The 16,452-nt window shown below is 41.5% G+C and overlaps 1 protein-coding gene across 1 annotated transcript in view; it reads left to right on the top strand.

Moving 5' to 3' along the window:
- The window catches only part of PPP2R1B (protein phosphatase 2 scaffold subunit Abeta), a 69,886-nt gene that overhangs the window by 15,449 nt on the left and 37,985 nt on the right, over positions 1-16,452 (top strand). The window contains exons 2-3 of the mRNA XM_089670177.1: positions 11,078-11,168; positions 12,551-12,651. Of these exons, the coding sequence (XP_089526303.1) occupies positions 11,078-11,168; positions 12,551-12,651 (192 nt within the window). The remainder of the gene's footprint in view (positions 1-11,077; positions 11,169-12,550; positions 12,652-16,452) is intronic.

Below are 16,452 nucleotides of genomic sequence, written 5' to 3'. Positions count from 1 at the left end.
TTCAACAAAGGATTGTTTGAATGGTGGTTAAACTCAATCAACTTCCAGACAAATATAAGCTGACCTTCAGACACACCAGGGTACACACACTATATGTCACAATCTGAATGAAAAGGGACACCAGGAGGACCCCATTACTGACACAGGAACCTAAAGCCAGATTGGAGTTTCCCAATACTTAAGGAAGCCAAAATCCTTTTGGAAGAATGTTCTGTGGACATACTAAACAAAGTTACAGCTTTTTGGTAAAGCCCATCCTGCTGTTTTCAGAAAAAGAAATGAGGCCTTTAAAGAAAAGAATACAGTCCCTACAGTCACAATTGGCGGAGGTTCACTGATGTTTTGGGGTTGCTTTGCTGCTTCAGGCACTGGATGTCTTGACCGTCTTCATGGCGATGTGAAATCTGTAGACTAACAAAGAATTCTGGGGTACCGTGTAGGGCCCAGTGTCAGAAAGTTGGGTCTCCGTCAGAGGTCATGGGTCTTACAGCTGGACAATGACCCAAAGCACATGCCAAAAAGCACCCAGAAATGGTTTGATTCAAAGCGCTGCAGAGTACTGAACTGACCAGCAATGAGTCCAGATCTCAGTCCCATAAAGCACCTGTGGAGAGATCCCACACACTACTGTGAAAGCTCCTGTTCACGGTCTACAATCCAGAGCAAGTAGGACAGACTTCTGAACGCATAACCACTTTGACAGCTGATTACATGATCTGCAGCTTCCACTGGCCTCTGGCGTTATACAGCCTCTAAGTGGTTGGTGGTAAGGGCTTAAAAAGCCACATATCTCTTTGCCCTGGGTCCTCTTGTCTGTTGATTTACAAGATTTCACCAGCCTCCATTTGCACCTGCAATTAAAGTGTCATTTAACGCAGACATCTGTAGATCTCTTCCTGCTGTGTTGTGAAAGCTGGATGAGGAGCAAGCGATCCCTCCTGGGTGACGGTGATCACGTGGAGCAGCAGGAAGGTGGAGAGAACATGTCAATCTACGTGCTGTAGCAACGCCTACAGTTTATGAAGAGTCATGTGGGTGTGTCAGTTCTGAAGGGAGAGAGAGCAAAGCGCACACCTCCTCCCAGCTTTCTCCTCTTTTCCTGGCCATTTCAGCACTTGGCTGTGTTCTCTTTACCTCTCCAGCTCCTCCTTCTTGCCACTGCAGTTCCTGTAAACACAGTTGACAGTGACCAGCTTGTTAACCTCCCTGGCGGTATTCCCGAGTGTAGCTCGGGGTTAATTACCGGTGCCAAAAGCGGTAACCTTGAGCTACATTCGGGATTACCCTGCAGCGTTGCTCCGGGATCCCTGTTTCACTTACCTTGTCCTTCACTCCCGCGATGTCCACCCCTGCAGCGTCCCTGGCCATCTCCTCCGGCCGATGCTGGCATCCATCTTCCGGGTTTCGGTCCCTGCGAGCGTTGGGACGTACGGGGCCGAAACCGGCGGGAAATTAAAAAATTTTAAAAAGTGACATTCACTAAATACAGTAAAATCACATAGTAAAACATTACTGTATCAAACCATTTCACATACATTTTGTCCCGAGTGCTTTGTCCTGTGCCCTGCCTGCATTTTTACTGTTCTTTCTGCCTGGAAACTGAGAAAAGTCCATGGTGTCCAAAAAGCGTCCCTTTAGGTCAAAATCGGTTTTAGACCGGCTAGAGAACAGCGATAGTAAATCAGAACCACTTGCAGAATTGAGTGATAATGATTCGTGGGGAAATTTGTCATCAGACACTGAAAACAATTTTGCGGCTAAGCTCAGTGATGTGCGAACTTGGCGCTATATTTCAAATTTCAGTGTTTTTGGTTTAATTATATTATTGAATTAAATTTATTATATTTTTTTATGATTTATTATATTATAATTTGATTTCGTGGTTCAAATTTTATCATACCCGGGATGTTTACTAGACTCTTGTTCGGGCAGATTTCAGTGAGTTATTCCTAAAAATTACAGCCTACAATAAAAAGATATTTCCATGCAAAAAAAATGTACCGCTTTGAGCACAGAAATACTGACATAATCATCCCGCTAGGGAGGTTAATAATAGAGGGCTGCACTTGCAGGAAGGTGGAGCCGGAGAGAGAACACAGTCATCACCTTGTCTGCTAGATCTGTCTTGCTAGACTGAATTTATTGTCTCTTGAGAAGAGGAGATTAAGGGGGGATATGATCAACATGTATAAATACATCAGTGGTTCATATAGTGAACTCGGTGTAGAGCTATTCACCCTGAGGTCATCACAGAGTGCAAGGGGGCACTCTTTACATCTGGAGGAAAAGAAATTTAATCTCCAAGCACGGAAAGGTTTCTTCACAGTGAGAGCTGTGAAAATGTGGAATAGACTCCCTCAAGTGTTGGTTCTGGCCAGCTCAGTGGCCTGGATTGTTTCTTAGATACACAGAATATAACTGGATACTAACATTTATAGGTAAAGTTGATCCAGGGAATATCTTATTACCTGTCGGGGGATCAGGAAGGAATTTTTTTCTCAGCAGGAGCAAATTGGATCATGCTTTGCTGGTTTTTTTTTGCCTTCCTCTGGCTCAACTGTGGGTGTAGGATTATAACTTTTTTTTTTTTTTTCCTATGGTTGAACTGGATGGACTTTTGTCTTTTTTCAGCCAGACTAACTATGTAGCTAGAAAATACAATGATCATGTGGGGCAGCAGCGGGAGAACTTGTCACCCGTACAGCTACTGAAGAGTCATGTGGGACAGCTTGCAGCAAGTAAAATGGTAGTGAATGGCTTCCTGTGAGTACAATTATGGAGCATGCTCACTAAGGTTGCCACCAACAATCGAGCAGTGAAGAGAAATGCTAGGATCAACCAGGTATTTACAAATGTGGAAACATTTAAAGTTTCCACTCACTACCTCTGCTGTTAGTCTATTCTAAGCATCAACTACCCTTTTCAGTAAAATAGCTTTCTCAGATTAGTTTTGAACTTTTCTCCAGTTAGTTTGAGGTCACGTCCCCATGTTCTTGGTAGGGGTGCACTGAAATTTCGGTGGCCTAAACGTTTCGGACGAAAACGCCCCTATAGGACATTGACCAATATGAAAATAAGCACCGATACAGGTGCCGAAAATAACACCGCCCCCTCGCCACTGTCGCCGCTTGGTAGTTCTCCGCCTTACCTGAGAAACCGCCAAATTATCCCGGCATTGGGCATAGAGATAAGTGGAGGAAAGATGGCTTCCGCTCATCTCTATGCCGTTGGAGGACCAGAGTGATGTCACTCCCAGCGCCTTGTAAGCGAGGCTTTTTTTTTTTTTTTTTTTTAGGCACTAGATCAATGCTTTTTTTTATCCAATGCATTACATTGTAGAGGAGAGATGTGGGGTCCTATTGCCCCCATATATCTCTATAAAGAGGCCCTGTCACTACTAATTTCTATCACAAGGGATGCATGTATGTAACCGGTGTTCAAACCACACGTGAGGTATTGCCACGAACATCAGAGCAAGAGCAATAATGCTGCACTAGACCTCCTCTGTAACTTTACACTGGTAACTTGTAGAAATGTTTAAAGAGTTACTCATGGAGATTAAGTACCATAGTTTGACGCCATTCCACAAGCGTGCGCAATTTTAAAGCGTGACATATTGGGTATCTAATTACTTGCCGTAACAACATCTTTCATATTTTACAAAAAAATTGGGGTATATATTGTGTGTTTTTGTTTTTTTTAATCTTTAGTATTTTGTTTCCAAAATATCTATATTCAGTTTTAAAAACTCGTTTTTGGCCAAGTGCATCCTAAATTTTTGGTTTCGGCACCTGAATTTTCATCTTGGTGCACCACTAGTTCTTGGTATTGACTTCATATGGAAAATACTGCTCTCCTGAACTTTATTCACACCCTTGATATATTTAAAGGTTTCAGTCATGTTTCCCCTTCCCCTTCTTTCCTCCCAGACTGTACATATTAAGTTCCTGAAGTCTCTGTTGATATGCTTTAGTCCTCATGCACACGGGGCGTTTTAATAACGCTGGTAACGCTAGCTGTGTAAAGTCGCGTTTAAAAAAGTGTTTTTTTTTTAGTGTTTTGCATTAGCGTTCTGTGGCGTTTTGCCTCTTTGCGTTTCTGTAGCGGATTTTTTTTTAAAAGTCCAAAAACACAGATTGGCCGCGTTTTGCCGTGTTTTTTAGCGTTAGAGCATTTTTACAGCTAAAAACAACTCCTCTGGAAACCCACTAGTCCTGGGTTTTTTTTCCAGCCAAAAAACACCCCTGCCAAAAAAACATTGATTACATTCTGTGTGTGCATGAATACATAGAATAACATGCTGGGGGGTTTACTGGCTGTAGAAAAAAACACCAAAAGCCAAAAACAGCCGCTGTAAAAATGTCCGGTGTGCATGAGGACTTATCCCTCAGACATTTCACCATTTTTGTTACCTGTCTCTGGACTGGTTCTATCTTATCAATATCTTTTTGTATGTGAGGTCTCCTGAACTGGACACAATTCCCAATTTTATGTTGACCTTGGCCAAGCTGATTTGCAGGGTCACCTGGATACTATAATACAGCATGGTACAATGGTAGAAGATACAAATAGATAATGATCATGTGACTGGGCTGTGTGTACAACAGGTCTTGTTTACCCCATAATCTCTGTGTTCACTGTGTGTTTCTGTTTACGCATGTTTGCAATGTGTTTACATGCATGTGCAATGTTTTTTTTTTTTTGAGTATTTTTTTTTATTTATTTAAAGGATGTTTACCTCTGGGAACATTTTACTTGTTCCACCCTAAAAATGGTTGGAACATGTAACCTGTTCCCACAACTGTAGCCGATCCCTGATCTGCCACCTCTAGTGACAGCGTCTCCCTGAACTCACTGTCACAATTAACCGCTTGCTGCCCTGCCACTGTGTATATACGTGTGCAGGGCGGCAGTGGAGCGCAAAAGCACGTTTTAAAACGTGCTCCGCGCTCCCGACACATTCGCGGGCAGGGGGCGCGCGCTCCCGCCGACCCGCGGGTGATACGATTCGATCCAGGAGGGATCGATCATTAGATTTCAGCCAGTGATTTCTGGCTGAAATCACATGATCGGTCCCTGTCCTATCCTGTCCTGTGTTGATATTTACACAGGGCATGATATGATGTCATTCTTCTCTGCCTGGACACATTCCGTTCCAGACAGAGAAGAAGACATCCAAAAAGTGACTACACAAGCACTACACTACAGTTAGAACACTCTAGGACACATTTAACCCCCTGATCGCCCCCCCCCAGTTAACCCCTTCACTGCCCTGTCACCAGTGTCACTGATCAGTGAAGTGATTTTTACTGATCAGTGTCACTGGCGACTTCCGATAGAGTTAGCGCCCCTCCCAGATAGCGCCAGTTTGCCCGCTAATGCACAGGATTTTTTTTACCAAAAACATGTAGCAGAATACATTTTGGCTTAAATTTATGACTAACTTTGAGTTTACGATATATTTTTTATAGCTGAAAGTAGAAAATATTGGTTTTTTTCAAATGTTTCGTGGTTTTTTTGTGTATAGCGCAAAAAATAAAAAGCGCACAGGTGATAAAATACTACCAAAAGAAAGCTCTATTTGTGTGAAAAAAGGACGTAAATTTCGTTTGGGTACAGCATTGCATGACCGCGCAATTATCATTTGAATTAGTGCAGCGCCAAACAGCAAAAAAAGGCCTGGTCTTTAAGGGGGGTAAATCCTCTGGGGCTCAAGTGGTTAACCACTTCCAGTCCGGACACTTTTACCCCCTTCCTGTCCAGGCCAATTTTCAGCTTTCAGTGCTATCACACTTTGAATGACAATTGCGCGGTCATGCAACACTGTACCCATATTAATTTTTTAGCATTTTTTTGAGACAGATAAAGCTTTATTTTGGTGGTATTTATTCACCGCTGAGATTTTTATTTTTTTTGCTATGTAAATGAAAAAGTCCAAACATTTTGAAAAAAATTGTTTTTCGTATAAAATTTTGAAAATAATGTCATCATAAATCATTTATGTCCTCTTTTTAGTAAAAAAACAAATAATTTATAACCAAAAATTATAATCTTTAAACTTTTTTTTTTTTTACATACTGTCACCCTAGCAGTACAGTGTCACCATGGTGACACTGTACTACTTGTGGGGGGTGATGAAGATTTTTTTTTTTTTCACACTGATTGCTTTTACACCCATAATGGCTGTAAAAGCAATCATTTCTCCTTCTCTCTGGCTGCATTCTTGCAGCCATTGAGAACTACTGTGTGAGCTGTGATTGGTCACAGCTTGTCACATGGTACAAGGCTGTTGTGAATAGCCTTGTTCCATGTGACCTCTGTGATCATTCACAGATTTCACACGTAGTAAGCAATGATGTCAGAAGTGACATCTTGCTTACCACTCTGCATGTGATCACAGATTGGCCACTCAGTGATCACATGACCGTGACCTCGCACAGAGGTCCCGTATGACGATCGGTGTTGGACACAGCGGGCACCGAATCGCGGTGCTGCGCGCTCCCAAGCAGGAGGCGGTTTATAAGCGGCCACCCGACCCTGTACTGCCACTGTCTGGCTGTTTATATACAATGACCGGACGGGAGGTGGTTGAAAAAAAAAAAAAATCCAGAACAGAGTTCTGTAAATGGGGAAACTACAGCTACCATCATCCTTTGCAGCTAATGGCTAGTAGTTTTCAGTGAAATACCAGAGCACTGGTGAGCACTCTAGGTAGTTCATTGATGCGTCCTGTCAGTGTATAACTGCCTACCTGTATGTACCATGAGGCATCTTTTAAATTGTCACTAGCATTGACTTTTTTCAGTATCCCTTGGTGACAGTGTTTTTGTTTGTTTTTTGGGGGGGGGGTCACCTTCCTGGTGATCGCACCCTTGTTTGTGTTTACAATTTTCTTGTAGCAGGATGTGCTCAGAACCTGGAGGCTGAAGCGGTACTGCTGAATATAGGACTTGTTTTCAAGCAAAAGTACTTTTGAGATTTTTTTCGGGTGGCACTAGTATATCATTTTTATTGAAAGTTCAGTTATTTTTAAGTGACACTTTCATTGCCCATAATATTTTCCATAGGTTTGATTTGAAGTAGGATGTTCTGTTATAGAAAGGCGTTGTGTATTTTCGTTTTTTCCTGTTGCAGACAGAAAAGACCTGTAATAACTTGTAAGTGAGCCAGCAACTCCTACTTACCAAATAAATGTTCACATTCTGCTTCCAGAAGATGACTTGCTGGTTTCTCGGCACCACTTTGGAGTTGAAGACTCCTATACAGACCAGAATACCCAGCTGGTACATTTCCCATTTCAAGGCTTGCTGCTGCTGGCAAATAGAAAATGATGATTTGTTCTAGAATGCTAGCATAGGATAAGTTATACAGAAAACAGATTTGGTGACGTATTTTAAGTTATTGCAAAGGAAACCGGATTGTTTCCAAATATTTTATATCCAGTTGGGGTAACCTAGTAAATGTAAATATATCAAGAGGTGCATGGGATGATGTGATCTAAACCAAGAAGCACCTGGTAAACCTTTACTTTAAAACTTATTTCAGGTACTTGTATAGCGCTGTCAATTTACCCTCAAGGGGCGTACAATCTAAGGTTCCTAACTCACATTCATACATACACATACTAGGGCTAATTTAGATGGGATCCATTTAAGCTACCAGCATGTCTTTGGAGTGTGGAAGGAAATCAGAGTACCCTTAGGAAACCCATGCAGGCACAGGGAGAACATGCAAAAGTGCTAACCATTTTGCCACAGTGCTGCGGCCTAAAGGGCTGCATTGTAAAGTTAAAGTGTTAGTAAATCCACAACAGTAAAATCACTAATAGCATGCTTGTAATACTTACTGTGGAACTTAAGGGGTTAATTCTCCGCATTGTGTAAATAGGATGTTTGATCCTGTCTTTTCTGATCCTCCCCCATCTACTGTCTCCAATCCATTTCCCGATAGAACAAAGCCTTTGGGCGCAAGCTGCACATGCTCAGTTTGGTGCGTATTGCTAGAGTTTTTGGTTTTCGAGAGCGGCCCTGTGCTGATCACATGCAATTGGCACTGTCCAGACAGAGGGTCAGGGGTCATGCAGCCGCCTCAGGGGAGAATGAAAACTACTAGCTGAAACCAGTGCTCTATTGGACATTGATAGAAGTCACAAGACTGCTCTAACTGCTGATGTGAAAAGGTATCTAGCAGTTTATATTTACTAAAATTATTGCATTTCCATGTTCCGTGTACTGTGGGAAACCAGATGTACTGAATGCAGGGTTCGGGGTTTAGTAACACTTGAAGCATTGATTTAGACTCGTGTGTAGTTACGGAGTACTTATGCAGTGCTTTTGAGACACTTGGTGCATCAAATTGAAAATTCTGGTGCTGAAACTGATACCAAAAACTCAGAATGCATGTAGCCGAGAACCTAAACCGAGATGTCTGCATATGTGGGGAGGCCACATTTTTTTTTCTACTTGTATGTATATATTTTTTTTTTTAACCAATGATTTTATTGCTATCACATAGAGGACCGATAGTCCCATATCTGATAGCATATAAGTGACAGATCCTCTTTGTAGGGGGAAGGGGGGGCAGTCTGTGCAAGGAGGGGGCAGGAGAGGAGCAGTGCATACAGAGAGGGCTCCCTCACTGGCCGTTACTATATGTCAGTGCCGGTTTTTAAATGCAATTGCCGGCTTGCTTTTTTTTCTTCACCATAGCTGTCACTTTCCCCAGAGCTAAAGAACACATTGTTTAGCTTGCGAAAGAAACTAAAAAGAAACTTTGTTTCTTTTATCTCAGGGAAAGTAACAGCTGATTCTCTGAGCTATAGTGAAGGAAAAAAAACCTGGCAATTGCATTTAAAAAGCGGCACCAACCTATAGTGATAGTCTGTGTACACTGCTCCTCTCCTGCCTTTCCCTGCATTACACACAGTCCCTTGTATTGGCTACATTTTTCCTATCGGCTACATACTGATAGCTATTTTTGGCCGATTATGTTTTGGTGGAGGAAATTTTGGTGCATCCCTAAGCTTATAGACTTGCAAAGTGAAAGAGCCATAAAGAACAGCTATTGTGTAGTACATTAAAGCAGGAATATTTAATACATTTTTCTAGAGTTATGACCCTGGTTGTGGAAGGCCTGACTCCTGAAGCCCCCTGTCCCTAAATCCTTGTCTTTCTCCTTCTCTTTGGAATCTTGAGTGTAGCTCTGCGGCCCAAGGAGCTGGAAGCTGAGGGTTGTGGCCTAGGAGAGAGGGGAATGTGCAGCCCAGCCCCTTGGTCTGGGAGTGTCGCACATTATTTTCTCTGAGGCATTGATATTTTTCTGGCTGCATTGCTGTGTGCCGCAGGTCAGGACAGCGTGGGCAGACTGTAGCTTGTGCCACCATGGGAAATGCTAACAATGGGAAAGTAGCGTTGGTGACTGAGCCCACACCCGAACTTAGGAATAGAAAGCCCTATGAGACTGAGACTTGTCATGCAACTTGATGGATCAAAGTCAAGTCGCATGATTCTTGTGCAGTTTCATGTGTGGCCTTGACATCTGTGTAAATGAAGTCGCACTGATCGTCTGCTTTAAAATCGTGCCGAAGTAGCACAACTTCAAGCCCACATTGGTGTGAACTGGGTGTAAGTACTATGGCTGTGCTTTGTGGTTTAAGAGGCATGTCCAGATCTCCGGTGAGGCTGAGGAAGTCACTTGGTGTTTCTTCTTGTACTGCTGGACTAGGGGTCCACACGCAAAGGGGGGGATTTCATTGTGTCCCTACACTTCCCTCCCTAATTTGAATATTAGCCAGGCTGTGAGCTCTCCTGTTTTCTGTACTTCAAAAGTCTCCACAGCTGAAAAGTCTGCTTCCCAAGCTACTACAAATCCACCTGCTACTTCAGCCTCCAAATGTTTCAAGTGCTGTGGCTATTGTAATACTAGGTTGTTTGACTCTTATCCTTTGCTTTTCTGTAAAGATTGTATTAAAAAGCTGTCTGCATGGGAATCTTTATTGACACGAAGATCCAAAATGTTGCCTATCTTCTTATGTGTGCTTCTAATTACGGATTCTCTTTGCAACACTCCAGAAGATCTCAAAATCCTTATGTATCAAAGGATCGGTTCTAAGAGCTGTTCTTTTACAACAGCAGTCAATAAAGTTTGCATGTACCTTATAAAAAAAATTGTTGGATCTTAGGAATTTTTAAATCTCAGCACTCTTTACTGGTGACATGTCTATACAAGTGCATGAAACCTGTGTGTGAGAACAATGCTTTGTGTTAGATTTCCAGTTATGGATTTTGGGTGGGTGGGGGGGGGGGGTAATGCAGTTTTACAGCTTCTGTTGTGAAAAGTATAGTTGAAAGCAGCTATGCACTGCAATTCTAGTTTTTTAATTTTAGTTTTTTTTCTATGCCTAGTTTCACAGGCATAGACATGAAGGGGAGGCTTCTCCAATGTGGGCATGACTATTCAGCCAGAGATTCTAACTTCTCCATTTAAAATAATAAACTTTTAGCCGAATTCTACTTTAAGGTGTATTTCTAGGTAACCTTTAAAAAAAAAAAAAAAGTCAGTCCCTTTTGTGCAATGTGCGCATGGTTCCCCATTTTGTTTTTCTTTAAAAGCATTTCAAGTACAGAATGGTTAGTCAGCAAGAAAACCGGTGTGTTTCCAACACTGCCCCTGCAACATAGATATTATATACAATAGTTATGCCTAAGTTCTATCTGACTGGACTACAGAACACCTACCTATCTATTTTATCAATAGAGGGAGCGGAGTTCCTTACACCATCAGAGTAGAACTTAGTCAGGGCATTGGTTATTTCAGTGCAGCAGAATTGTCAGCTCACCACAGAAACTTGGGAGCTTGCTGGGTTTCTGGCAGAATAAATGTGTATTTTTCTGTGCACACAGTATTTTTTTAAGAGATCTTTTTGCAGAAAATACATTTTTACTGTTGTGTTTTTTTTTTATATATATATGTGTATGTATATATGTGTATATATATATATATATATATATGTGTGTGTGTGTATTTGTAGTTATGTTTTGCTCAATGGTTTGGTCATTTTGATATGTTTCTCCCACAGCTGCGTCTTAACAGCATTAAGAAGCTGTCTACTATAGCCCTGGCTTTGGGTGTGGAAAGAACTAGGACGGAACTGCTGCCATTCCTTACTGGTAGGTATTTTATATAGATATGAGTGTTGGTCTCTGCAAGATGTCCTATTGGTAAAATTAAATGCGGGACAATAAAGGGCCTTCTCAATACTGTCACCACAAATCTAGAACCATTGGCAAAAATGGATTTGTATGCTGTAGCATTACCACTGCCTTCACTGAAAGCACCAGAACAGACAAATAGAAAGAGTGAATCTCCTTAACAGGGGCACAGACAGCAACAAAAACTGACAGGGGTTCTGTTCCCTCTCCACTCTATCCAAAACTAAGAAGAAAAAAATCCCCTGCAACCATATTTCACAGACCTAACAGGCTCAATAGGAAGGGATGTAAGCGTGGATTACTGAATTCTGTGCTATGCGCCTTCCTCTTTGCTCTCAGGGCTCAACTCACTAAGAGTTAAACACTGCGTGAGTGTTTGTGTTAAAATAACTAATGCTCTATTTAACCCCGGAAAATGCAATTCAGAAAAAAGCACATGCTGCATGAGTTATTTTATTTTGCAATATTTAAACAGTAAACAGCACCTTAAAAATAAACCCCCAAAAAAGTAGCTTAAACCAAAGCCCTCCAGCGGTGTGCTGCCACTGTTGCAGAGGCTTTCATCTTCACCTGATCTTCCTTCCAGGTTCACGAGCTCCGGCCATGTGACTGGCCGAGCCCGCACATGCAAGCTGGAGTCCTGGGCCATGGCACAGTGCTCTGAAGGACCAGTACAGGTATCCCGTTCCTTCAGAGCACATGTGCCGGCTCTCAAGAAGAGCGAATATCTCCCAAACTGTGGACGTGTAGGAGATGTTCATTTTACCTACTAATAAGCATTATTATATGCTTACCTGTAGGTAAAAGTATACAAAGAGTTTACCATTTTAACTTGTTTTTGCACGTTATTTTACCGCAGACCAGATGCAGCAGGAGCTGAAACATTTAGCAGTAGTGTTCCTACCACTATTAAATGTGACCGTTCAGCTTAGGTCTGCTGGCTGTAAAGGAGCCGGCACTCACCAGTGTCCCAACAACCATGACTCCTCACCTGCCAGCAGAATGTAAACCGAAGAGCCGACAGAACAGAAAAAGACATGAGATTCAAGCAAGACCCCCCCCCCCCCCAAGTCCATAGCCCTTTGATGTTGATGAGGACAAGGGCATTTAATGGCAGTGGTAGTTTTAGGAGTCCACACTCAATTGTTAGAGTTTGGCTAGAAATATTTAAATATTTGCTTTAACAAAATTTGCATGAATAAAGGTTTTTCAGTAGTATATAATTATTTTTGTTCATAAAGAGAAGAATGTATATTATTCTATATATGTATCTATAGATATATATAATTTTGTATATAGTATATTATTCTTGTTTACATGATGTGTATTCTGAATTCCAGACACTATATACGATGAAGATGAAGTACTCCTGGCCCTCGCTGAGCAGCTGGGAAGCTTTACTTCTCTTGTTGGTGGACCTGAATTTGTCCACTGTCTTCTTGTAAGTACTGAAGGTTTTTACAAACTTTTCACGGTAACAAGGCCAACTCATCAGACTTGTACAGTTACATTTTAGTTAAATTTACGTTATCCTAAAGAAAAACTTTCACAGTACTGTGAAGCAGCTGTTTGTGCCATGAGTGTGCAGTACTTGGCATGCTAAAAGTCATGCTGCTGACCTATTTCTATGTTCTGTGCATAAAGGTAAAAAAACTTAGTGTGCAGCAGCCCCCTCCCCCCAATACTCACCCCCATTGCAATCCAGCGAAGTGCACGAGCGCCTCGGCTCTGTTGGGTCTGTCCTAAAGATGTAAAATTTCTGCGAATTTTAAAGCTATGGTGAGAAAAAACTTTTTTTTTTTTTTTTTTTGGAAAAAGTGTGGAGTAGTTTTACAAATTGAAAGTTGTTTGTTAACACTGGAAAGGTGAAATCTAGTGTATATAAAAGTATTATGCTTGAAAGACAAGTACAGCTTAATCAGTAAATAAACTAAACTTGCTTTTTAAAATTGTATTTTTTATTACAAAAGGAATAACAAAGACTGTATACATTAACATTTCAATTATACATGAGAACGGATATCCACCCCCCTTTCCCTCGTGATAATTTAAAAGATTCCTGCCGATATGTATTTTTAGTTGACAACAATGCTGATTCAGAAGCATATACAAGTACTGCTTTATGAAGAGCTTGATCAGTGTTCTCCTGATTTTCAGGTGTCAATTTATCTATAAATGAATGGATTGTGTATTTTTGGGAGGCCATGGTTTGCAACCCTTCCTTCCTTAAAGATGCTGCTGGTGAAAAAACACTTTGTGATGATCCAGAAGCAGCAGAAAGTTTTTCTGGAATGAGAACTCTGGAGGGAAAAGCTACTTGCACTTTCATTCTGGTCCTCATCATTTCATTCCATAAAGCATATGTTAATGTCTCTAGGGAACCATTGGTCTCACCATTATACTGAGAGGCGGAAAAGGAAAAAACTATTTACTGACCAGACTGTAGGTAAACATTATGCTGTGATGATGGAGAACATTAATAGGAATCATTTAAAGTTTATAAAGAAAAACTAATTTGTCAGACAAATTTACTCTTTTACCTGTCAGTGCAGGCCTGAGAGGACCGGAACTATCATCTACTGTATCCCAACAATCACCCAACTGTAGGAGGTACAAGATGGAGCCCACACGCAAACTAAGCTGGAGCCTTTCCACCGTAGTGCCCCTTGTGGCAGAAATGCATATTTCTCTTGTCTGAGAACTGCATTGAAAAGTACAGCATTACTTGAATTGTATTCCAGTATTTGCTTGTCTTCAGCTGAGAGAACCTGCAATAATTTAAGCCTTTACATAGTGTCAGAAATCTTTTATTAAGGTCTTAATGTTATTTAGTTTGAACACCATGTCATAGATATATTATTTATCATTGTAAAAGAACATATAGTACACTTATTTTATTTTTTTTCCATTTTTTTCTGGAAAAAAAAACTGCTTTGAAATAGGGTAAAAAAATGTTTTCCAAATTTTTTGTTTTTTTTCCCTCCCCCCCAGCCTTCCCATCTCTAGTCTCTCCATCCTTGTTAGCTGAGACAGCAACAAGAGCCATTGGCTTCCACTACTGTCAGTCGCAGGGGTTGGGGCTGAGCCATGTTGTGTGTGAATGGACAAACAGAGCAGCGGCTTGGGACCCCCCAGAACAAGCAGCTTGCTGTGGGGGGTACACGAGCAGGCTCGCTCCCGAGCTGCTCTATTTGTCCACTCGACAGGAGGGAGGAGCCAGGAGCACCAGCAGAGGATCCAAGAAGCAGAGGATCCAAGAAGCAGAGGATCCAAGAAGCAGAGGATCCAAGAAGCAGAGGATCCAAGAAGCAGAGGATCCAAGAAGCAGAGGATCCAAGAAGCAGAGGATCCAAGAAGCAGAGGATCCAAGAAGCAGAGGATCCAAGAAGCAGAGGATCCAAGAAGCAGAGGATCCAAGAAGCAGAGGATCGTGGCTGCTCTGTGCAAAAGCCGTTACGTATAACATGGTTATTTTTTAAAATCTGCCTTTAATATCACTTTAACCTTTTAAAGGCTCATCTTCACTTTCCTTTTCTTTCTCTTTTGTTCAGAATCATGTTTATTACAAAATAGCATCATGTAAGCATATTCATTTAAATTTTATTAATTTATAAATGACTGATTTTTATTTTTTATTTATAAAATAAACAATGTGGCCCTTATACTGAAATGTTTTTGCTGATCCCTGGTGTATAATCCTATCTGGAGTCTTTTCAGTGCATATAAGACCTCCTCAATCACTATGTTAACAGTTTAGGTGTAGGAGCACTTGAGGACTCCAGCTTCTTTTATCAGCTCTTAGATGCATGCTTACATCATAACTTCTGAGGCTTCTAAATTGTTGACTCATGATTTGCTGGTGAGGTTTCAAAACTACCTTTTGCAACCTGATGCTTGAAGTTGTCATATGAAGTTGATTGTATAGCATTCTGTCAAGGATTTGAGAACATTTCTTCCCTATTTCAGCCTAGTCCATCAAGAAACATGAAAGTTGCTGTTAGACTGATGCCTTGTCCTTTTTTGTCCTTTGTTGGCTTCAGCTACAAAGCTTGCATCTGGCTCCCCACTTCCCTGCCAATCTACTTTGTGCGTCAGCAAGTAAAGCTGCCAAAGTCTTAGATCTCTTCTGAGCATTTTCCGCCTTCTGAAATGAGCGGCCTGCAAGCATTGCGGATATTGAGACATTAGGTGCCATCTGGGGGGCCCTTCTCTCCTGGCTCCTGTCCCAAACTTGTGTTCAATTTGGCAGCTCTTAAATATTTTTATCAACGTCACCAGCTCAGTTGAAACTCATTTATGTAGGTTGGGAGCAGATGCTGCTTGAACAAAACAGGCAGCACCAGGTGGTCTTGTAAGCATACACATAATACGCTTATGGTGCAGCAGGATTTATAGTAATCAGTGGCTGCTCAGAATTTATGGATATTCTGTGAAAGTGCTTCAGAAACTTCCCTTAAAAGACAAACTGTGCTGAGACAAATATGGAGGCATCCACAGCCAACCTCTCCCTAAGAAATGCTAATTGCCTGTCTGTCACGCTGCTCTGGTGGCACCCATTCTTTGAGTCACGGAGGCAAGTATGTAGACCAGGATTTCTGACTTCACTAGTTGCATACTTCTAGGTCGGTAATTTGGAAAGCATTGAATCCAGAAGCTGCCAGGCAACATTATCAGGAGGAGGCCAGCAGTGGCAGTCTTATTTAAGGTTTCTTTTAACTCAAATGTATGGAAATGGCACATAATTGCCTATATTCTGAGCTGTTTCTCCTTTGTTCTTTTGATTCCTGTCCTGCATTTGAATGTATGCAAGAGCAGGAACTTGCTAACATGAGATTAAGCAGCTGCAATGCTTTTTCTTTTCAAAAATAGTCAGATTTCCAGCAGCAGATTATAGGCTATACTCCTTGCCTTTTCAATAAGAGTGAAGATTATATTTTTATGTGAGACGATATTTAAAGGTGTTTTGAATAAACTCTTATTTGTGTGATATTTTTTTTTCATCACACAAAAATCACCCACAGACATCACTGTGGGTACCTGCAGGCGTCAGCAGATGCTCCAGTTAATAGGATGTGTCATTTGGCTATGTTTGGTTCTTCTAGCTGATGAAAGCTCTGAGATGATGCTGGTGTCAGGGTGCCTGTTGAACACATGGACATGTTTGCTTGTGTGATATGCTAAAGCTGACTTATAACCCTTGTTAGCACTTACAGTAACATATGAGGCACGCCGCAGGCAAGCG

The sequence above is a fragment of the Staurois parvus genome, unplaced genomic scaffold, assembly GCF_062004578.1.
Source record: "Staurois parvus isolate SC_StPar_1 unplaced genomic scaffold, SC_StPar_1.0 ptg000087l, whole genome shotgun sequence".
NCBI lineage: Eukaryota > Metazoa > Chordata > Amphibia > Anura > Ranidae > Staurois > Staurois parvus.
Note: the sequence above shows the minus strand (reverse complement) of the source record. Positions and strands in the feature narration are given on the sequence as shown.